Source organism: Palaemon carinicauda, chromosome 28, assembly GCF_036898095.1.
Source record: "Palaemon carinicauda isolate YSFRI2023 chromosome 28, ASM3689809v2, whole genome shotgun sequence".
Taxonomy (NCBI): Eukaryota; Metazoa; Arthropoda; class Malacostraca; order Decapoda; family Palaemonidae; genus Palaemon; species Palaemon carinicauda.
In genome coordinates this window covers 29,123,841-29,147,418 of record NC_090752.1, presented here as the reverse complement: position 1 = coordinate 29,147,418, position 23,578 = coordinate 29,123,841, and the positions used below count along the sequence as shown (strand labels likewise).

General features: G+C 46.7%; 2 protein-coding genes across 2 annotated transcripts in view; one reads left to right on the top strand and one right to left on the bottom strand.

The window, feature by feature from the left end:
- The window catches only part of LOC137621483 (cleavage and polyadenylation specificity factor subunit 6-like), a 58,521-nt gene that overhangs the window by 21,091 nt on the left and 13,852 nt on the right, over positions 1–23,578 (top strand). Inside the window, exon 2 of the mRNA XM_068351815.1 lies at positions 8,463–8,651. Within this exon, the coding sequence (XP_068207916.1) occupies positions 8,463–8,651 (189 nt within the window). The remainder of the gene's footprint in view (positions 1–8,462; positions 8,652–23,578) is intronic.
- Positions 16,498–18,417, bottom strand: LOC137621355 (uncharacterized). Its single transcript, XM_068351654.1, has one exon. The coding sequence runs from the start codon at positions 18,103–18,105 to the stop codon at positions 16,498–16,500; it is 1,608 nt and encodes a 535-aa protein (XP_068207755.1). The 5' UTR covers positions 18,106–18,417.

Below are 23,578 nucleotides of genomic sequence, written 5' to 3'. Positions count from 1 at the left end.
CTAACTAGCGCAGGGGTAATACACCCTCGTTAAATTCTAATGGCTCGTCATTTCAGCTACGCCGAAAGTAAACCCTATGTAAATAGCTAAGGTTTGTATGGTTAGGAAAAATACAGTTGTTCCGACACGAATACTTTACCTCGAATTACCTCTTCGGAGGGTCCTTGACCCTCTCTCAAACTCGACCAAGATTTCCCGCGCTACCCCCCCCTATCTCGCTCCCGATAGTTCCTACCCCCGCCGCCAGGATAATTCCTGCGGCCCGGATAGGGCAGGTCACTGCTTTTCCCGGGTCAGGATCTCATTAAGTCCTTGGTCGTGAGATACGTAGCATCTCACTCTCTCGCTTAAACTCTCGATCCTTTGGCGCGTTGTGATCCCACGTGTTCCCAGTGTACGGACTTGTGTTTTTTCTGCGATAGTGCGTTTTCGCAAAGTGTCCTCAGTCCGTTTCCCTTGTGTTATCCAGGGTTTTCTGTAACTCGTTAGTGTTGACCTTCGTGTGCGAACGATGGAGAACGTGCGTCGTTGTCCTGGTCCTAGAGCAGGAAAGTCGTGTGGGGCTTTCCTCTCTAAACCAGAAGTGGACCCGCATTCCCTTTGTTCCACGTGCAGGGGTAAAGTTTGTTCCTCCTCGGACACATGTTCCGAGTGCGTGAGTTGGGACGGCATTCAGTGGGTACGGTATGGTACAAAGAAAAAGAAGTCGTCTAAGCGTTCCCCCAAGAAAGTGAGTGGCGTGTCCTCCTTACAGTCGGTCAGTGATCGGTCCGACGAAGCCTCGGCCTCTCCATCTCCTTCGCAGAGGAGTGGCCAACAAGCCCCCAGTGTGATTGTTAGCCATAGTGTCCTCCCAAGTGAACCCAGTGTGAGGGAGGAACCAAGGGCTGGCCCCTCGGGAGTAAACGGAAGGGCCGCGAGTGTTTCGGGCGAATCGGGCCACGTGGCAGGGGATCACGCTTCCTCAGAAGACCCGGTATGGGGCAGTGTGGCGTTCTCAGTCTCCCCCCCGCCCTCGTGGGCCGGTGCGTCGGGTTCCCCCCCGCCAGAAGAGAACCACTCGAGAATTCGTCGCCCGAGTAGCGACGCCTTCGGGTGGAAGTTACCGAAGACTCCAGGGAGGTCACCGCTAAGGATGGACGTATCCCTGGGTCCATGGCCTTCTAGCAGGGACAGAGTGGACTCGGTACCCTCGGTATCCACAGCAGTTCCCGAGGACTTTCTCCAGCACCCTGTCTCGGACGGTCGACGGCGAAGGGCCTCCCCTGCGCATCACTCTAGCAGTCGTTACGTGAGGAACGTGGCACCCTCGGACTCTTCGGAAGCAGACTCATCCTCCGGGGGAGAACGCAGGGAGAAACGGCACCGTAAGAGAGCGCGGACCGATAGTGATCGTTCCCGCTCCAGGTCGAGGTCGCGGCACAGTAGGAGGCGCCCACGCTCTCACTCCCGTAGGTACAAGAGAGAGGTCTCTCCCGGCGGCGGCGAATGGTTCTACGTGCCCTCAGGAGAGTCCAGGAAGCACCGCTCTCCAGACTCTCGGTCCAGTGATCGAGCCTCCAAGTTGTCACTGCCTACATACAACTTGGAACCGCTCGACCGGCCACGCAAGAAGGACCTCACTCTCAGGCACAAGTCCTCGAGGCCTTCGGTTCACCCCGCCCGGCGGGAGGAAGCGCGCTTCCGAGAAGACAGCCCGACCGAACCAGCCCAGCTGGGTCGGACGTCGAGCGGGAAGGACCGGTTGCCGGGGTCGGGTCTTCCCACCGGGACCGTGTCCTCCGCGTCCAGAGCCTTGGGCCAGTCGAAAGGCCTCCCGGGGTCGGTGGCACCCGCCACACGGCGAGACCCAACCGTGTACGGTGCGCCCTACGGTTGCGGGACGGCCTCCCTGGGACCTAGTACGGAGCGGCCAGTTTACCACCCAAGCACGGCTCCCCTCAGCCAAGCCGATGCCTCGGTCGACGGAGGCGAGGTTTCCCTCTCGGAGGACTCCGCCTACAGAAGAGTGGTAGGCCTCGTCAGAAGGACCCATGGGATTCCGGAACCCGAGGCGACGAAGGTGAATACCTGGGGGTCGAGCCTCTTGAGATACACGCACCGGGACGTCCTTCCGAAGTCCTCTCTGGCCCTGCCTCTCGCCCCAGACCTAGTACTCGGCCAGGAGTACATCGACAACTTGGTGGCCAGCACTGCGGAGGCCCCCAGGTCCCAGAGTTCCTCCAAACTCCTCCAGGGTCTTAAACTACAGGCCAAAGTTTATATCCCGGAAGGGCGACGCCCAGGCCCCTGTAGAGTGGACTCAGCCGTGGATATCCTAGGACAAGGCGGCTCGGACGAAAGGGCCAGCTCAGCCCCTGTGTCCTTCTCGGCCTCTGAAGCAGGCATGATGGAGGAGATGTCGAGGGACATGATTAACGTCTCTTCATGGCTGGACTGGTGGGCCTCCACGTTAGTTAATGTACAGGCCTCCACAGACCCCGACGACCCGGAACAACAAGGTCTCCTGTCAGACCTTATCACCTCCGGGGGGAAAGCGCTCAAATTTATGGCGTATCAGGCACTCTCCTTGACGGCCAACTGGGTCCTCCGGAAGAGGGACACAGTGCTTTCCAAAGTGTCAAGGAAAATCCCAGACAGACAGGCGCGAGTGATTCGCACCCTACCCCTAGGAGGCGAGTCCCTGTTTCCGTTGAAGGAATTAGAAGTGCTGATGGAGAAGGTGTCCAAGAGGAGAGAAACCAACGTCCCTAAGCAAACATCCTCCAGGAGGCCTCCTTATAGGAGGTCAGTCTCGGATAGTGCCGTGACCCCTCAGGCTGTCCCCAGCTCTTCGAGGAGGGACGCCCCCGCCTCTTCCTGGACATCAACTCCTCAGCCCTCCCGCAGGGGAGCTACAGCTTCTGCCAGCTCCTTCAGGTCGGGTTACTCCGCCTCGAAGAGGGGCAGATCAGGCCGCCCCTCTAGGAGAAGGTAGAGGGAGAGGCCCCCTACTCCCGCCCAAGCCTCGGGTTGGGGGATGCCTCAGACCCTATTGGCAAGCATGGAAAACGTATGGGGCGGATGCTTGGACGGTGTCCGTCCTGAAAGAAGGCTACAGGATCCCCTTCATAGCGGACTCAACCCCTCTTATTCCAGCCACCCAAACAGAATGGTTAGCTCCCAGGGACCCGTTGAAAAGGGCTACCCTGCAAAAAGAAGTTTCCTCCATGTTGGAAAAGGGAGCCATGGAAGAAGTCCTTCTCCCAGGGCCAGGTTTCTACAGCCGCCTGTTCCTGGTGGAGAAAGCAACGGGGGGGTGGAGACCGGTGATAGACCTGTCGGCCCTCAACAGGTTCGTCAAGAAGACGGACTTCAAGATGGACACCCCAAAATCCGTCCTGATGTCCTTGAGGGAGAAAGATTTTATGATGACGATCGACCTCAAGGACGCGTACTTCCAAATTCCGGTCCACCCGTCGAGTCGGAGGTTCCTCCGGGTAAAATGGGGCTCCCAGATCCTGCAGTTCCGGACCCTCTGCTTCGGACTGTCGACGGCCCCTCAGGTGTTCACGAGGGTCTTCGCGACAGTCTCAGTATGGGCTCACGAACGAGGTATCCGCCTCATCAGGTACCTGGACGACTGGTTGCTCCTTTCCAGTTCAAAGGCCCTCTTGGAAGAGCAAGGAAAGGACCTCCTCCGTTTCTGCAGGAGTCTGGGAATCATTATCAACCTGGAAAAATCGAACCTAACGCCATCCAACAAAATGGGGTACTTGGGGATGACGTTGGACACCGTGCAGGGGAAGGCCTTCCCCTCGGAAGACAGGATACAGAACCTCGTCAAGATCATTCAGCCGTTCCTGTCGGGGCTTCCCAGGAAAGCGAAAGACTGGCAGAGGCTGATAGGCCATCTGGTCTCATTAGAGAAGCTAGTCCCCCAAGGGAAGTTACGGCTCAGACCCGTACAATGGAACCTCAAGGCTCTATGGTCCCAGACAGGCTCTCAGAAAACATCGATCCCAGTCCTCCCGGACACGAAAGCAGCCTTGAAGTGGTGGAGATGCCGGTCGAACTCCCTCAAGGGGATGCCCTTCGGGTCCTGTCCCCCCGAGTTTCTCCTGTTCACGGACGCCTCCAGCCTAGGGTGGGGAGCCCACCTGCGGGAGGAAACAGCAAGCGGGACCTGGTCAGAGACCGAAAAGCATCGCCACATCAACGTCCTAGAGCTAAAAGCAGTACAAAAGGCATGTCTGCACTTTGCAAGTCGGTTGAAGGGAAATACCGTGGCCCTAATGTGCGACAACGCCACGGTGGTAGCCTACATCAAGAAACAAGGGGGCATGAAGTCGAAGGAACTGTGCGACCTCACCGTAAACATCTTGCACTGGGCGGACGAACACCAGGTAACACTGCTAGCAAGGTTCATCCCCGGGAAAAAGAACGTGCTAGCCGACGGCCTCAGCAGGATAGGTCAGATAGTAGGGACAGAATGGTCCCTACAACCAGCGGTGGCCAGACTCATCCTTCAACGCTGGGGCTCCCCGGTGATAGACCTATTCGCAACAAAGCTCAACGCCAAGTTACCGGTTTATTGCTCCCCGGTACCAGACGAAGGAGCAGCCCTAGAAGACGCCTTCCAGCACAGGTGGGACAACCTGGACGTTTATGCCTTTCCCCCCTTCACGCTGCTAAGACAAGTGCTCAACAGAGTAAGAACCTCCCAAAACCTAAAGATGACTTTGGTAGCTCCCTGGTGGCCGGAGAGAGAGTGGTTCGCGGATCTGAAAGACCTGGCAAGCCATCCGCCATGGCCTCTGCCCCCCAGGTCAGATCTACTGAGTCAACCGCACTTCCTCAGGTTCCACGACAACCCTCTCTCTCTTCGCCTTCACGCCTGGAGACTATCGAGCGACTCCTGAGGAAGGAGGGGTTCTCCTCCTCCACAGCCAAGAGGATGTCCCTATATCTAAGAAAATCCTCTACCGTAGTCTACCAGGCGAAGTGGGCCGCCTTTACGAAATGGTGCGCGACAAAACAAATAAGACCTCTCAAAGCCTCGGTCCCTGACATAGCTGATTTTCTAGTGTACCTTAGGGATAAATTAGGAATGTCAATCCCGGCTATTAAAGGAGTGCGAGCAGCCTTAGGCCAAGTCTTTCTCCTGAAAGGCATCGACCTGGGGACCTCAAGACACATAGGGATGCTGATTAGAAGTTTCGAACAATCCTGCCCTCCCCAAGCCAGGAGAGTGCCTAGATGGGACCTGGCCAAGGTCCTGAAAATGTTGTGTCGTCCGCCCTTTGAACCACTAAGAGATATCGGGGACAAAGATCTCACCCTCAAGACAGTCTTCTTGCTAGCCTTAGCTTCGGCTAAGAGGGTAGGTGAGATCCACGGTCTCTCCTACGACGTGGCACACTCCAAAGGGTGGAAGGAGGTATCTTTCAAGTTCGTACCCTCCTTTGTAGCAAAGACTCAGAACCCAGCAGTCTGGGACCCGAGGTTCGAAGGTTTCTCTGTTCCGGCCATCCCCAAGACAGGTAATACGGACGACCTGAAGTTATGCCCGGTCAGGACGATCAGGAAATACCTGGAAAGGACGGCCCATCTCCGTCCGGGTGCCAAGAACCTCTTCGTCTCTTCAGGCGTTAATAAGAAGCAAGTGTCCAAGAACACTATTTCCTTCTGGCTGAGACAAGTCATCACTAGGGCTTATGAAGAAGACAAGGTGGCGGTACCAGGCACTCCCCGTCCCCATGACATCAGAGGCCTGAGCATTTCCTTGGCCTTTGAGAGAAATATGGCAGTGGGCCAGATCCTGCAGGCCGGCACTTGGTCACACCAGTCGACCTTCACGGCCCACTACCTCAAGGACTACTCAAGAAAGTCTTTGGATGGATTCTCCATTGGGACAGTCATCGCCGCCCTCCAAGCTGTGTAGTGGCAGGCTGGAAGACGTCCCCAACAAGTGAATAGACTCATCCCTACTTCTTCAGGAGAAGATTCAGTAGAGAAAATGTCAAGAGGTAAGCCTTAAATTATAAGCGTAAGTTTTCCACTGCTACCCCCTATCCGCTCTCTGTACCCCCGCATTACGTAGCCCTCCAGGCACCATGTGCCTAACCAAGTGGCAGAATGGCTCTCCCGCCTCCTAAAGTGTAAGTCTCCGAAGAGGTAATTCGAGGTAAAGTATTCGTGTCGGAACAAATGAAAAATTTTAAGTAATTTTTATTTTTCCTAACATACTTACCGAGAATTACCTCTGAGTAATGGCCCTCCCTTCCGTCCCCGAGTGCCATTCTTCCATTGCCGAGTCGGGCTAAACGGAGGACTTAATGAGATCCTGACCCGGGAAAAGCAGTGACCTGCCCTATCCGGGCCGCAGGAATTATCCTGGCGGCGGGGGTAGGAACTATCGGGAGCGAGATAGGGGGGGTAGCGCGGGAAATCTTGGTCGAGTTTGAGAGAGGGTCAAGGACCCTCCGAAGAGGTAATTCTCGGTAAGTATGTTAGGAAAAATAAAAATTACTTAAAATTTTTCATATTATCTCCGAATTTGTAATTTTTTAACAATACTGCATGCCATCAGTAGCTGTGCTATGTTGGTCCTCATTTGATAATAGATTATCAGGTTCATCTCTGTTTCTTCTTGTGTGGCTGTGATGTTGTTCTTGATAATCTCCTTCATAGCTTTCTCGTCTTCTTGGTACTCCTTGTGCATAAAGCCCTTGTAGTACAGGTTGACTTAGTAAGTACCATTCTCGCTACTGGGTTCAGTCTGGCACCAATTATCCATAACACATTTTACCTCTAGGTTGACCTGCCTGTTGAAGTAGCCGTTGTTCACAAGGACCATACCAACAGGCAGGTCAACCGAGAGGTCAAGGACCATGACTACAGGCAGGTCAACTGAGAGATCAAGGACCACGCCAACGGACAGGTCAACCGAGAGGTTTAACATGCTATGGATAATTGATACAGGACTGAAGCCAGCAGCAAAAACGGTTCATCCAAAATCTACTTATACTACAAGGACTTTATGCACAAGGAGTACCAGGAAGACGAGAAGGCTACAAAGGAGATTATCAGGAACAACGTTACGGCCACACAAGAAGAAACAGAAATAAAGTTGAAAATTAATTATCAAACAACTAGGACTAGGTTCCTTGTTATGAACAACAACCCAGCCTCTCTCATTGAAGACTTTTTAAAGAACTCGTGTCTTCCTACAATGCCCAGTCTGTAGATGCCCTGACCATTATATTGGAATGATGATGATGACTTTCTAAACGTTTGTTCTGTCATGTTCAGCAGGAAACTATTAATGTGCACCAACTTCTAGCATCAAACGCGAGGACTTCACTGGCATTACTACGATTATTGGCAACGCCCCGAACAGCAGGAGACTAAGGCTTCTGGAGGCTCTGCTTATCCAACATGAAAAGCCGAAATTCAACATACCCAAGAAATGTTCTTCCTTTCCTCCTGTCATAGGAACACCAACCAACCCCTTTCCAACATCAATGAGCATGAGGACAATCAGCTACCTTACAGCCTGCCTGTGACTGAGACTCCAAGCTAGCACCTCAGCCAATCAGGAAGCAGTTTGGGACTCACTGGACCTGGGAGCTGAGCAACAGAACAGCTTGCCTGACACCAATTTCAGCTCAAAGAGCATCTTGGCCAATCAGTGCACAGCACTGGGATCCCAACCCTGCATAACTCTGACACCCAAGAGCGTAGCAGCAGCCTGGCACCGACAGGAGCCCCTTCCGGCTAGCGCCTCAACCATTGGGAGAGCTACTTCGTCCCAGACTCAGTACCACCTCCGCTCACGGGGACCAATCAACGACCAACGCCTGAATTGACTACTGCGCCTACCTGTATAAATAGGGCCAACCCCTTTTACATCATTCCACTTCAAGCATAAAGATGAGAGAACCAACCCGGCACCCTCTCGAAATGTGTTGCAGCACACTTTTTGTACCCTTTAGTTGATAAGTTTACTTTTAGTAAATTTTTAGTAAAATCATGGAATTGTTCTATGTATATTGCGCCCCTACCTACCGATGACTAACATAGCTCAGCTGCTGGAGGCATGCAGCACTGTTGAGGAAAGGAAAAATAGAGAGATTGAAAAGCTCAACTACAAAGTAAATGCCACTGAGGCCGCTGTATTTTTTTGTTACTCCTTTTGGACATTCTTTTTTTATACTACTATTTCTCTGTGAAAGGCATGTGGGTCTCGCTTTTTCCCACCACTTGACATTAGGCACAATAGGCAAGGGTTTTGTGTCTCATTTCCTTTTTTATTTAATTGATATCCTAATTACTGAACTCCACTAACAGTTGTTTATGATTTGTTTTTATTGTGTAACATTTTTTAGTGTAATGCAGTACTATTCCAGAAATGAAAAGGAAATGATTTTAGATTACTTATATGTTATTCTGAATCTAAAATATTCAACTTTGTGTTACAGGGAGAAATGAACAAACCATGGGTAACAGAAGCTATGAAGAATGAGATAATGAAGAAGCACAAGTTACACCAAAAGGCAAAGAAAACCAAATCCAAAGATGATTGGGATGCATTTAAAGAACAGAGAAATAAAGTAACGACAATGCTACGAGAAGCCAAATTAGAGTATATAGGAGCCCATCCAGAAGAGGTAGGTATTTATTTTTTACTTAATCAGGTAGCTCTCACCAGTAAGTCAGGGAAGGAAAGAATGGTGCGACAAGTATTTTTAATTTTTCCCCCTTATTCATAATATTAGAAGTAGTTAGCTTCCAGCAAGGTTAAGAAAGCATTTGGGAGGTAAATTTGTAAAGTTAATCTTCTCCTTTTATTACGTGATATTGTATAACATGTCATTGGGCTCTATGTGCAGGAAAAGCTAGCCTCTATAATTCTGTTTGTTCCGGCGTAGATACAAGCCCTCCGCTATTTATAGGGTATGCTTTCGTCGCAGCTGAAAGACGAGCCATGATAATTTTAGTGAGTGATAACTATCCCATCCGCTATTTAGCGGGTGGGGGGTGGGGTAGACTGGCTACCCCACTCACTCACACCTCTCGGTTGAGTAACCACTTTACTTTATGGCTCGGTAGAGGATGGACATGCTGCCCTTCTCTCCCGCAAAGACTGGCCTTGATTTATTTTCTGTTTTATTATTTTTTTTTTCTTATGTTTTCAATTGTCTTACATATATATGAGTGTATATATGTATAAATGGAAATATAGATTTATGTTGTTAGATACTTGTAACTTTAATTACTGTTGATAACGTATCCGACTGCCTCCGCCGAAAGGGATTTGTCATTGCTGCCCTTCCCTGCGCTGATGGTCGGCAGGTTCTCAACACTGCCGTGTGTTTGTTTCATTACTGAATTAAAGTGTATAACAGTTCAGCTCCCTTTCAAGGAATTATCTTACAAGGAAGGTGACTTATTCCCAGAATAGTGTATTTTGTGCAGCGGAGCATGAATTGTAATTGATCACAACTTCCTTTTTTCACAGGAAGCGGCGATGTAGAACACAAGGCCGATTGCTACGGCCACCTTATTGTTATCCTGCGCTCCATGTGATAGCTCATGAGCTGCCCACGTTACGAGGTAGCATTCGCTGTCAACCTTCAACTTGATGTTCCTCCTTCGAGGGGAACTTTTTCTCTCTCGCGAGAGAGAGAGAGAGAGTGATATTTTTTACGCCTATGTATTTTTCCCATAGAGCTGGGAGAAAGCTTTTCTTATGCTATGTCCTCTTGCGGGAGGACTTCTTTCTCGTTCGCGAGAGAGATTTTTACGCCTACGCTTTTTTCCCATAAAGCTGGGAGAAAGCTTGCCTTAGGCGATGTCCTCCCTATGGGAGGACTTCTTTCTCGTCTGCGAGAGAGTTTCTTACGCCTACGCTTTTTTCCCATAGAGCTGGGAGAAAGCTTGTCTTAGGCGATGTCCTTCTTCGGGAGGACTTCACTCTCGTTTGCGAGAGAGATATTATTAAACCTACGCTTTTTTCCCATAGAGCTGGGAGAAAACTTGTCTTTGGCGATGTCCTCCTTCAGGAGGACTTCTCCCTCGTTCGTGAGAGAGATTTTTTACGCCTACGCTTTATTCCATAGAGCTGGGAGAAAGCTTATCTTAGGCGATCTTCTTTGTTAGAACTTCCCTCTCGTTCGTGAGAAATAACTTATAGGCGTTTGCTGATCCACCAGGAGCGGTGGCATAGCTTTCTCCGAAGCAGGTAAGCCTTCGGGGCAACGAGTCTCTCGTTCTCGAGAGAAGACCGCCTCTGGGTATCGCCTGTCCCCCGTTACGCTTATGGTTCTCCTTCAGGGGCGGAGCAAGAGCCTTATCTAAAGCGATATTCTCCTTCTGGAGAACAAACCTCTTATGCAGAGGTGTTATCTTGGAACCTGCTGGTTCTCCTTGATCCTTCGGGGTTTCGTTACGATCACCTATTGGGCTGGCGTGATCGTGAGCCTTCGGGCTCTCGTCATGTTGATCCTGCGGGTTCTCATGACAGTAGGAGTCCTTCGGGACTACCCTCGAAACCTGAAGGTTTCAGTTACGCTGAACCTTCGGGCTGTCGTAACGATGGTAACGTTGAGCTTTCGGGAACTTGCACCATCAATCACGCTGACCTTTCTAGGTCTCGTGACAGAGGAACCTCGGTTCCTCGTTACGCTGATCCTTTGGGGTCTCGTAACATTAGTTACGCTGAACCCTTGGGCTCTCGTGACTTTAGTCACTCTGACACTTTGGTGTTTTGTGACAGGGAAACTTCGGTTTCTCGTTACGCTGACCCTTCGGGGTCTCGTAACATTAGTTACGCTAAACCCTTGGGCTCTCGTTACTTTAGTCACTCTGACACTTTGGTGTTTTGTGACAGGGAAACTTCGGTTTCTCGTTACGCTGATCCTTCGGGGTCTCGTAACATTAGTTACGCTGAACCCTTGGGCTCTCCTGACTTTAGTCACTCTGACACTTTGGTGTTTTGTGACAGGGAAACTTCGGTTTCTCGTTACGCTGACCCTTTGGGGTCTCGTAACATTAGTTACGCTGAACCCTTGGGCTCTCCTGACTTTAGTCACTCTGACACTTTGGTGTTTTGTGACAGGGAAACTTCGGTTTCTCGTTACGCTGACCCTTTGGGGTCTCGTAACATTAGTTACGCTGAACCCTTGGGCTCTCCTGACTTTAGTCACTCTGACACTTTGGTGTTTTGTGACAGGGAAACTTCGGTTTCTCGTTACGCTGATCCTTCGGGGTCTCGTAACATTAGTTACGCTGAACCCTTGGGCTCTCCTGACTTTAGTCACTCTGACACTTTGGTGTTTTGTGACAGGGAAACTTCGGTTTCTCGTTACGCTGATCCTTCGGGGTCTCGTAACATTAGTTACGCTGAACCCTTGGGCTCTCCTGACTTTAGTCACTCTGACACTTTGGTGTTTTGTGACAGGGAAACTTCGGTTTCTCGTTACGCTGATCCTTCGGGGTCTCGTAACATTAGTTACGCTGAACCCTTGGGCTCTCCTGACTTTAGTCACTCTGACACTTTGGTGTTTTGTGACAGGGAAACTTCGGTTTCTCGTTACGCTGACCCTTTGGGGTCTCGTAACATTAGTTTCGCAGAACCCTTTGGCTCTCGTAACTTTAGTCACTCTGACACTTCGGTGTTTAGTGACACTGAAACTTCGGTTTCTCGTTGCGCTAACCCTTCGGGGTCTCACAACGCAGTTCACGCTGAACCTTTGGGTTCTCGTGATCATAGTCATACTTATGACAGAGTTTGCGGACTCACGTTGTGTTGATCGTTCGCGCTCATACAACACGGGCTATCGTGAACCTTCGGGTGAACGTAGTAATGAGTACTCTCTCAACACTGAGAGCTCTAGCTCACAAATTGGCGCACACGACCAACCTTTTGCGCGCACGATCGGATTGGCGTGCACGACCAAATTGGCGCGCACGACCAAATTGGCGCTCACGGCTGATGTGAACTGCACGGCCAATCTTTTGCGCGCACGACCGTATTAGCGTGCACGACCCAATTGGCGCACGACCAATGTGGCGCGCCCGACCATATTGGCATACCCGATCATATTGGCGCGCACAACAACTAGGCGCACACAATCAGTTGAAGTGCGTGAACAACTCTTATGATAGAGTGTTTCGAACTCTCGTTGTGCGGAGTGTTCACGAGTGCACAAGAGTTTTACTCTCATGACAGATTTTTCGAAATCTCGTCCCGTGAATTGTTCACGCCCGCCCATCGTCATTGTGGGGGATTATTTAAGCCCACATCGTACAGGAAGGTATGGAAAAAGGAGAGCCTTGGGCTAGAAGTAAACACCATGTTTTTCTTAAAACCTCTGATTTTATTAGAACAACTAAACTCTTCAGTAAACATAATGACTTACATTAAGCAAAAATAGTTATAAAATTCACACTCATAAATATGATGACTTGTAAATATCAAATACTAAATTAATTGTACTTCAATATACACTTCAAGTAAGAGAAACAGAATTAAATATATAACCAAGAAAACTAACAAAAAAAACATTGGAACATGAGTTATAAAAGAAAATGGTAGTGCTATTTCAGACACACTATAAGGAAACTCCTTTCATGTGAATAAGCAGAAAACACCTTTCTAAAGTCAACATCCTCCCGGCAATAGGGGACGAAGCCACCTATTAAAGAGCACAACTTAGACCTTATCTAAATTATACATGGCAGAAAAACACACAAAAATTAGTAATGTAGTTTTACAAAATAAACACATTAAGCTTTTGACATGCACAACTGCATGACTTACAGTGACTATTATAAATCTAACTTAGTAGGAGGCTTAATTACTCTACCAGACTTAGACTTTGGAAATACATCCTCATCACTAACAGTATGGATAGGCATTTGAGGATTATCACATACATCTCTATCAAAATCATCACAGGATGCATCAGTAGTAATCAAATCTTCAGATCTACCTACTTCAAGATTATACAATCTTTGAATGGGTCTAGTCATTTCTCCCTTTTTAGTTTTGAGCCTTACACTTCTTACAAGTCCATCTCTACCTTTAAAAACATCTACAATAACCCCAAGAGGCCACTTCAATCTAGGGAGGTTATCCTCCTTTATCAACACAAGGTCACCCTTAGACAAATCACATTTCTTATTGAATCCTTTAACAACTTGAGGCAAATTGGTTATATAATTGTTACTCCAAATTTTCCAAAAATGTTCTAGGTTCTGGTTTCTTAAAACTTCTCTTTCATTCAAGTCCCTGGAAGTCACCTTACATGGCTCAAAATTTATTAAGGATTTACAGTGTGGGGCTCTTCCTAGGATAAAATGTGATGGAGTGAGATAATGAATGGAGTCAAGTTCATCACTTACATAGGTCAATGGTCTGGAATTAATACAGGACTCTATTTCTACTAGTATAGTTTCTAATTCACTCTTACTTACATAGTTCAGATTCAGTGTCTTTCTCAAGGCAAGCTTAACTGACCTAATGAGTCTCTCCCACCAGCCCCCCCACCAGGGAGCACGAGGGGCAATAAAGTTCCATTTGGGAGCCAAGTGGCCATACAGCCTTTGTACTTCATACCTAGCAGCTACAAAAGTCTTTGCATTATCTGAATATATAACACTAGGTAAACTTCTCCTGGCAACAAATCTTCTTATAGCCAATAAGCAGTCAGGCAAGGATAAAGATTCTGTAAGCTCTAGGTGTACGGCTCTTACAACACCACAAGTGAACAACAATACATAAAATTTCTTACTAGGACAATCAGCACAGAAGAGGGGGCCTGCATAATCTAAGCCTGTTACATCAAAGGGTGGAGAAGCCCTTACTCTTTCTTTAGGTAATGGAGCCACAGGCTGACTACAAGGTTTTGAATCATGCCAACGGCAACTTAAACATTCCTTTATTACTGTCTTAGCTAATCTCCTCATTCCTATAATCCAAAAGTTATTTCGTAGGGATGAAATTACGGTATCCACACCTGCATGCTTTAAAAACCTGTGCTGAAATCTGATCAACAGTTTAGCAAATTGACCCTTTGGAATTATAACAGGATGTTTAGTGTCATAGTCCAAGTTAGAAAACTCAAGACGTCCCCTAATTCTTATTAAGCCTTTATCATCTAGAAAGGGGTCAAGATTTCTTAATTTAGACCATTGAGGGATAGCCTTTTTACCCAAAAGTACCTTTATTTCTGCAGAAAACACTTCTCTTTGGATGCAGTAAATCAACTTCAACTTAGCAAAATCAATCTCTTCAGTAATGAGAGGGCCTGCCACTTTGTTATTACTATTTCTACAATTTATGATAAATCTTAAGACATAAGCTGTAACTCTTAACACCTTGCTTAATTTACTGTATCGATCTAAATCTATCAAAGGGTTGTCTGGCATGCCTTGTACATTAAGACAGACAGCAGTACTTTCTATGCCTATTTCATCTTTATACTTAACTGGGTTACCTTCCCTTTCCTGGTATTGGGATTCTTTTAACATACTAGGCCCATAGAGCCACTTAGTACTATCCACAAGCTTGTCAGCCAACAGACCTCGTGTTATCAGGTCAGCTGGATTGTCCTTGCACAATGTTGCCAGCAACTTGGAGGTGTTAACTCTCTGATTTCCTTTACCCGATTAGCTACAAATAGGTCCTTCTTACTAGCATCTCTTTGAATCCATGACAGAGCAATGGTAGAATCTGTCCAACACCTAACTCTAACACAGTTATCTAGGTTAAGGGTATTCTTCACAAAGTTGACTAATCGTGAACATAAAAGACATCCCATGAGTTCTAACCTCGGCAATGTAATTGTCTTTATGGGAGCAACTCTTGACTTAGAGGACACTAATGACACCTTGTATGAGCCGTTCTCCACAGGCACTCGCAGGTACACACAAGCCCCATAGCCCTTTTCAGAGGCATCACCAAACCCATGTAGCTCCATATGACTAAGCTTCCCCCAGGCCTTTGGTGAAAAATAACATCTATCTATCTGATAATTCTTAAAATGCTCACTACTAAGGAGCCATCTTTGAAACTTTAGCTTCAACTCTGATGGCATTTCTTGATCCCAAGTCAAACCCAGTTTCCAGAGTTCCTGAAAAAGTATCTTGCCATACATAACATATGGACTGATTAACCCTAAAGGGTAAAAAATCTTGGCTATCACACTAAGGATACTTCGCTTAGTACAGACTACTTCTACAAAGGAATCTGAGTTTATGCCATCAAAGGAGAAACTGTCCAGTGAGTTACACCACTTCAGGCCTAATACAGTATTGGGTTCATCAGAATTTATAAAGGGTACCTTGTCACATAACTGAGAAGTAATTAGCAAACTATTTGATACAAGTTTTGTAAGGTCCATACTAGCATCAGCTAAAATGCTACGGGCTTCACAAAATTTATCAGCTGCTTCTACAGCAGAATCCGCACCACTCAACCAATTGTCTGTATACATGTTAGCCTTCAAATCTTGCACTACACTAGTTGGGGTATACTTATCCAAATGATGTTTAATTGTGGCATTTAACAGAAATGGGCTCGCTGTGTTACCAAAGGGTACACGTGTGAATGTCATGTGCCGTATTGTACCATCATCTTTTGGCCACAAAAATCTATGAACATCTCTGTCTTTCTCTTGTACACTAATTTGCAAAAAGGCCTTTCTTATATCAGCTGTAACAGCAATGGGCCAACGACGAAAACGAATGAGCACCTCAACCAAGTCAGGGTTGAGTGATGGGCCTGAGGACAAACAGTCATTCAATGATACACCATTGTAACAAGAGGCAGAGGCATCAAACACAGGTCTTATCTTAGTACTTGAACTACTTAACTTAACTACTGGACGATGAGGCATATAGTACACAGGATTCACACCTGAAATTTCCTCCCTTGGTACCTCTTCTATTATGTGATCTGACTCATAACTATCAAACACTTTTTGATACTCTTTCTTAAGCTCCTTATTATGTTCTAACTTAACCATTAGCCTACCTAACCTTTTATGGGCTATGACAACATTATTTAAAAGCCTTTCCTTAGCAGAATCATCTTTCCATGGCAGTGCAACCTCATAGCGACCATTCACAAACTTCACGGTACTCTCAAATTCTTTGAAAACTTTGGTTTCACTATAACTTTCAACAAGTTCCCTAGGCTTAACCCCTACAGTTTCCAAATCCCAAAACTTACACAAATCTGAATCTGAAACAGAGGAGATACACAATAATTGTGGTACAGAGTAGGTACAAGAGTCATTGGTTTTATACAGCCTGCCACTCAAGACATAACCAAAGAGAGACTTCATGGCTACGACATGGTTAATTTGGAAGGCATCTACAGGAGAAATCAGTGTCCAGTAGAAATCTAGACCAATCAGTATATCAATCTCAATGGGAGAATCATGGTGGTAATCATCAGCTAATACAACATGAGAGAAAGAGTTAAGCACTGAATCTGGTACAATAGGCCTAACCAAGGGTTGACATTCTGGGAATCTCCGCAGCAATAATACGTACCACCTTCTTGTCAGAGTCCCACAACTTTAACTCATAAACATTTCTGTGTTCATTTTTTCCACTACTATGACCACCAAAACTAGAGTATGGCATAGGTGCACTAGTGATCCATTGTGGTTTACACTTCTTCACAAATTTGCTACTAATATAAGACCTGTCTGCACCATTATCAAACATTACCTGAGCAGTGACAACAGTACCATCACTACCACTCACCTGAACTTTGGCAGTTTGTAAAATGGCACAGTTACCACCTTGCCCTGTTAGAAGTGCCACATCGCCAGGCTTGTCACTGCCAATAGCACCTTCCTTTGCTTCACTTTCCTCCTTCTTAAGGTTCATTTCCAGCCTAACGCCACACATTAAGGTAGAATGGGCACCGTTACACTTTGTACACCTTGTACGAGCTTTACAGTCTCTTGACATGTGTCCACTCTTCAAACACTTGAAACATAGGCCTAAACTTCTTATTTTTTCACCTCGCTCCTTTCCACTCAATTCTAGCACACCATAACAGTTCTCTGATTTGTGCTTCTTGGCACAGAAACTGCACATTGTGTTTTCTTGCTTGGACGAAGCATGAAGGGCTGCGGCTGAATACACCTTGTCTTTAGAACTCTTATTTTCAATTTTCTTTACTTCAATACTGCTTTTTCCCTTAAAGGCTTCAGACCTTTCTAATCTTGAAATTTCCTTGTCTAAGAATGTCAATAACCAATCTAAATCACTCTCATGTCCATCACCATCCCTGGCCCACTCTAGCCGCAGTTCACTTGGCAAACGGGAGGGGATGATAGGTGTAAGAAACACTTCACATTGTTTTCCTGTGATGCCTAGCGCCTCCAAACTGCGGATGTGAATTAGAATGTCATCTCGTAATTTCCAGAGCTGTGCCACACCTTTGGGTCCGCTGACATTAATGTTGACCTCACCATTTAACAATGCCTGGACATGAGCGAAAATAATCCTTTCTGGCTTGTAGTAGCGTTCCTTCAGTAGTTTGCAGGCAACCTGGTAATTAGCACTGGTATGAGCTAGTCCCTTCACTACATTCCTGGCATCTCCCTCCAGCAAAGACAGCAAATAAGTGAACTTACTAATCACTGGAAGGTCTGTTGCATCGATGTGGGAATTATATTGATCCCAGAAGGACTGCCATTGGGTCACTTCACCACTAAACTTCGGTAGCTCCAGCTTGGGTAACTTGACATTGGTGATATCTGACTCTCGAGATGAAGACTGTCCACTTATACTGCCAGCTATAGAACCAGATGCTGCTAACTTCCTTATCTGGTCTTCAGCTTGTATCCTAGGCTGCACACTTACTGTTCTAAACTCATGGGCTTCATCCAAAAGTTGTTCTAGTTCTTCTTCAGCTACCTCAATTTCTATTGCTTCTTGGACTTCATCCAACTTAGCTAGTCTCTGGTTGTATTCCTTGATAGCATACTCAAATTGACTAATAGTTGTAGTGGAAGACTCCAAAAGGTCACTCAGTGCCTTGGAAGCTCTTGTCACCCACCCTCTACATGTAGTCCTAGTCTTCTTTAACTTCTCCATTATCTTCACTGCACAACTTACTTATTTTCTTAGAGGGAGTGTTCCCGGGTCTGGGCACCAAAATGTGGGGGATTATTTAAGCCCACATCGTACAGGAAGGTATGGAAAAAGGAGAGCCTTGGGCTAGAAGTAAACACCATGTTTTTCTTAAAACCTCTGATTTTATTAGAACAACTAAACTCTTCAGTAAACATAATGAGACTTACATTAAGCAAAAATAGTTATAAAATTCACACTCATAAATATGATGACTTGTAAATATCAAATACTAAATTAATTGTACTTCAATATACACTTCAAGTAAGAGAAACAGAATTAAATATATAACCAAGAAAACTAACAAAAAAAACATTGGAACATGAGTTATAAAAGAAAATGGTAGTGCTATTTCAGACACACTATAAGGAAACTCCTTTCATGTGAATAAGCAGAAAACACCTTTCTAAAGTCAACAGTCATCAAGAGTTTTACTCTTATGACAGAGGGATGCTGGCTGCTTAGGGGTTTCCGAATCTCTGCAGGTAACTATGACACAGTTCCTTTGGGACCTGGTCACTGAACACGATTCCTGAAAATTCCATCAGGAATCAGCGACAGAGTTCCTGCGGGGTCTCGGCACAACATCCCTTAAGGTTGTGAGAAAGGAATTCACAAATAGATACTGAACCCCTAGGTTCTCATCCGAATCTCGCTGTTTCCACGATCCAGAGTTTTCTGAAAACTCTATGGTCGACCCCCCCTACGGGATGGGTCTTCCAAAGGTGTGACTTGATATGTCACTCTACACTCCCAGCTGATTACTACATCAGCTATTCTGGTTTCGCCAGCACCGATCCTTTCGTTTTCGAACGAACCACTTTCATCTTTCTTCCACCTTCCCAATTCGAGTGGTTTGGTTAGCAGATGGAAATGAGTGGGGAATGACAAATTCTTTACATTCCAGTTCATTTCCCATGGCAGGCCTTGCCTGATTTAGACGGTAGTTTTCTCACTAGCAAGAAAGCGTTCGATGGCAACTCCTTCGGATAAGCGGTCGATGGCAATTATGTATGGCCTTCTTGAAGCAAACCCCCACATACGAGACTTTACCCTTTTTCGGGAGACTCGTTCCTGAGAAGTTTTTACAAAACTTCAATGGGTGGTGTTAAAACTTCATGAAGGCCGTAAGCCGTCCCGGAGCATGCGCTCTAGCCAAGACAAAACCGCGAGGTTATTGTCTTAAACTTGGTTCTACCGTTTGAGGGAGGCAGCCTCCCTCGTCATTGTACCCTGGGTATAGCGACTTGCCTTTTTACACGATAGGCTTCCGAGAATTTTTATTCTAACCTTACAGGGTTATTGTTTCGAACAATTAGTCCCGAAGGAACATGGTTAGCTGACGTTAAATAACGATAGCAACAGCGTGGGCATCTTTTCATTACGTTTACGAACGTTTCAAACCCCGCCCACAGGTAACCAGACATCCGTTTCTGTGTAATGAACACTGGCTATCCATCCCCTCACATAAAGAGGAGGGGTAAACCTAAGGGGAAATGATCACCTCTATAACTGTATATTTTGTTTGAGAACATGTTCGCTCTCATTCAAGAAAATATTACAGTTAGTCAACGATCAAAATTCTTTCGGCAATAATGGTGCGATTCATCGCACATACATTATTCCCACAACCGGATTCGTTGCAAACGTTTCCTGGAGGCAAAGAATACGCATGCACTAGCGCAAATGGACAAGTACATATATGCGTGCAAGCGATCTTTCTGCCAATAAGGGCTACAGTATATACATCTTCCAATTAGAACTCCGTTCTATTAATTGTATATTTATATCCCTTACTGAAACCAGGTTATTCAGTACATTACTTGGCTACTTTCCTGTAACCAGACATACGGTATTTACGTTCTGCCTCCTTATAGGCATTTTTTCCTTTCCCCCGATCGGAAGTCTTAGTCTCCTACAAAGGCTTTGGCTAGGAACTTCTCATAAGCATATTTGTTCCCTAGTAGGGAACATTTAATATAAATGCTAGTTTACCAATCGGAGACGGAGAAGTACGAACGTTTTTTGTCCTAAGAAGGAGAAACCTCCGTTACAAACGTTTCCAACGTTCTTCAACCGAGTTCCGGACACGACTTAAGTCGAACTACGCATGTATGCTTGTCATGCGCACAGTTCGGTGTTACTACTCAGTAGTAGACTTATGCTCTTTACCCACCCAACAATAGATTGAAGATACGTCTCAATCCCCTCTTGGGTTTGGTTGGATGCGTTTGGTGATTACCGTACAGTCTCTTGTCCGGAAAGCGATCACTATGGAGATTCGCTATTATAACATAAGCTGTACTGATTAACTGGTTTACCGTTTGGTATCGGTCTTATTCGGCCAACCACACTGAATTAGTGGCAGTTGGAGGGAGAACAGTTTGTTCCCCTTCGTTGCAAGAACGTGCAATTAGTTACACATCTCGACATCATCTCGAGGTGTGTTTATTGCTATGCACTCCCCCCCCTTTCACCGCTGGACAATCCGCGGATGATGGGTGGCAGATGAGAGCTTCTGCAAAGAGGCCTGTCTTCTTGTCTTCCCTCTGGACGTGATGCTCTCTATAATGCATCAAAAGAGAGAGGGGGTGGCATATGCCACACCATTCCATCCTCGTCCGTTGGCCCGATTCAGAAAGGTACCAGCATTCACCTCTCTTAGAGAACCATCTAGCAGTACGAAGCTTCAGATGGACAGAGGACAACTAGTTGCCCCCATCTGCTCGTGTCATTCCTGGTACAGGAATGTGCTTGCAAAACCACCCAGATAGTGGGCTCCTAGTGTCTTGGAATCATCTTGTATCCAACAAAGTCTTAACTTTGTGGGGTCCATGACTGTGGTTATGCTCGCAGCGGCCCTGATCTTCAGGCTCCCACTCGACCGTTCCCCAGGCCCTCAAACAAGATGTATTCCAAGATCGGTGGGGCGGCCTAGAGGTGTGCCTTGTTTTTTCCCCCCATTCGGTCTGGTGAAAAAGTCCTCAGCCAAGTCAGGATAAGCAAGTTCTTATCACTGACTCCAATAGCTTCGCTATGACATCCCGCAGAAGGGGTCCCGGACCTTCTGCAGCCCCTGACAGAGTTCCAATAGCTTCGCTATGGCAGCCCGCAGAATGGTTCCCGGACCTTCTACAGCTCCTGACGGAGTTCTTAGGGATCTTCCTCCACGGCACGATCTTCCAAGCAGCCACATGCTAACACTTTCCTTAGCCGTAGCTTTGCTTCGACTTCACACCTGGGACGATCCTACACCTCCCCTCTCAGAGAGGCCTTTCGCAACAAGTTACGGAAAAGATGTCTAGGCACCTCAGACACTTTTCAGCATCGGTCTGCCTTTACTTATACAAGTGTGAGATAACTTGTCCCCCGTCGGATCTCAACCTCCTCCTGGGAACGCGGTTCGTGTCCTTCAGTCTCTGAAGGCCCCTCTCTACGAACCTTTATGCCCGGCAGCAGATCGCTTCCTTACACGGAAGACGGCCTTTCTACTCACTTGGGCTTTTGACCAAGAGAGTTAGTGTGTTGTATGATCCATCTTCTGATGTCTCCTACTCTAGGAGACAGGGAGAAGTAATCCTCAGCGGCGTCCCTGAGTGGATTGCCAAGACTCAAAATCAGAGTGTGCTGTACCCTAGGTGCAGCCTATTTCAAATAAAGAGTCTTCGTTCGTTAACCGAAAACCCATCAACTGGGGTTTTACCCAGTGAGGAGTCTGTGGTGTTACCTCAAAAGAACGATACCCCCCCCCCCCCCCCCCCCCCCCCCCCGCCCCCGTGTGTCGGCACTGTTGACCAGCACGGGGAAGATCAAGAGGAGGACCTCAAGGATTTCCTTCCCCTCTGGGATCGGAAAGCTATTAAGGTTATTCTCAATCTAGACTCTCCATCTTAAGACCCAGAGCTCGTAACGTCAGTGGCGTTGCTACGTCCCTGGTGTTCAAGAAACTACTCTGTGGCGCAGATACTTCAAGTGGGCATGTGGAAGCGTCAATCGACCTTCACGGCCCACTACCTGCAAAGACGTAACCCACAAGAACATGGAGACCTTTTCCATTGGTCCTGTGGTGGTCGCACAACAAATGGTCTAAACACCTCAGGCTCCTTGATGGACAAGTAGCAGAGGGTTGAGGGCTTAGGCTACCTGGATTAGTCTGGGTTGAATGAGTAAGAATGCCTGGCTCCTTTCTTCCTTTCACCTTCTCCCCTCTGGGGAAAACAGCTCCGCAAGCCTCAGCATAGCTGACCTCACCTCGCTGCAGGTAAGACCCATTTCCCTTGTGCCTCCTAAGTATAGAAGAATACTTTGTTACGTCCCCAATACCTTTTTGAGGGAGGGTATTGGGTAAGTCTTTAAGAACAATAGGTTTTATACTCGAGTCCCTATGTTAAAGACAAGCCACACTGTTAGTTCCACTCACACACAAGGTTCTGCAGGCCGCTATCAGTGCATTACCTCATATCGGCACTTGATTTTAGCGAGGGTAGGGTCCCTTCTACTATCCATCACAGATCGAAATAGAGAGGACCGCGGGTCATGACCAAGGCCAGTTGGTGAGGACTTCCTCCCTCCTAAGAGTAAGTCACCCTATAAATTGCGAAGGGTTTGTATTTACGCCGGAACAAATAACAAATTTGTAAGTAATTTGTATTTTTCCTAGTATACAAACCTGGAGCTATTTATACAAATTGGCCCGCCACCCTGTCCCCCGAGAAGTCCTGCCATAAAGCAAAGTGGTTACTCAGCCGAGAGGTGTGAGTGAGTGGGGTAGCCAGTCTACTCCACCCCCTACCTGCTAACTAGCGGATGGGGTAGTTATCCCTCTCTAAAATTATCATGGCTCGTCTTTCAGCTGCGCCAAAAGTATACTCTATAAATAGCTCCAGGTTTGTATGCTAGGAAAAATACGGATTACTTAAAAAATTTTTATATTGGGTTCTTTATAAAAGTCAAACTGGAGTTATTTTAAAGTACCATAGAGGGACTATTTGGTATAGTCATAGCGCATAAGGAAATCTTTCTCTATATTGGATTGGCTGATGATTTAATAACATGTAAAGTTATTGAAGAAAAATGCACATTATTTTACACTAAAACTGATTCCCAATTAGCCATATTTGGGGAGTGAATGTGATCAGTAAGAACTTTATTAGTTTTCTATATAGACTTGTCATTTATAAATGCCAAAGTCATGGTCTTTAAAAACCCCAGAGCCTCCATTTCTGGATAATAATTGAAAGGTATTTTATTGGCTGAGTGGCAGCACCATACTTGGCCTCCCTTGGATTTTCAGTTCTTGGTAGGCAAGGACCTTATTCTGTAAGGTATACCAAACTGCTAACTTAGTTCCTTATAGATACTCCTAATTTAATGTAGTTTTGTCATATAACTTAAAGATTGCTCCTTTCCCCCTGATATTACAGTATTTCCAAGTGCC

Coding starts and splice junctions, on each gene's coding strand:
- LOC137621355 (XM_068351654.1), bottom strand. CDS start 18,105: ATGGAGAAGTTAAAGAAGACTAGGACTACATGTAGAGGGTGGGTGACA.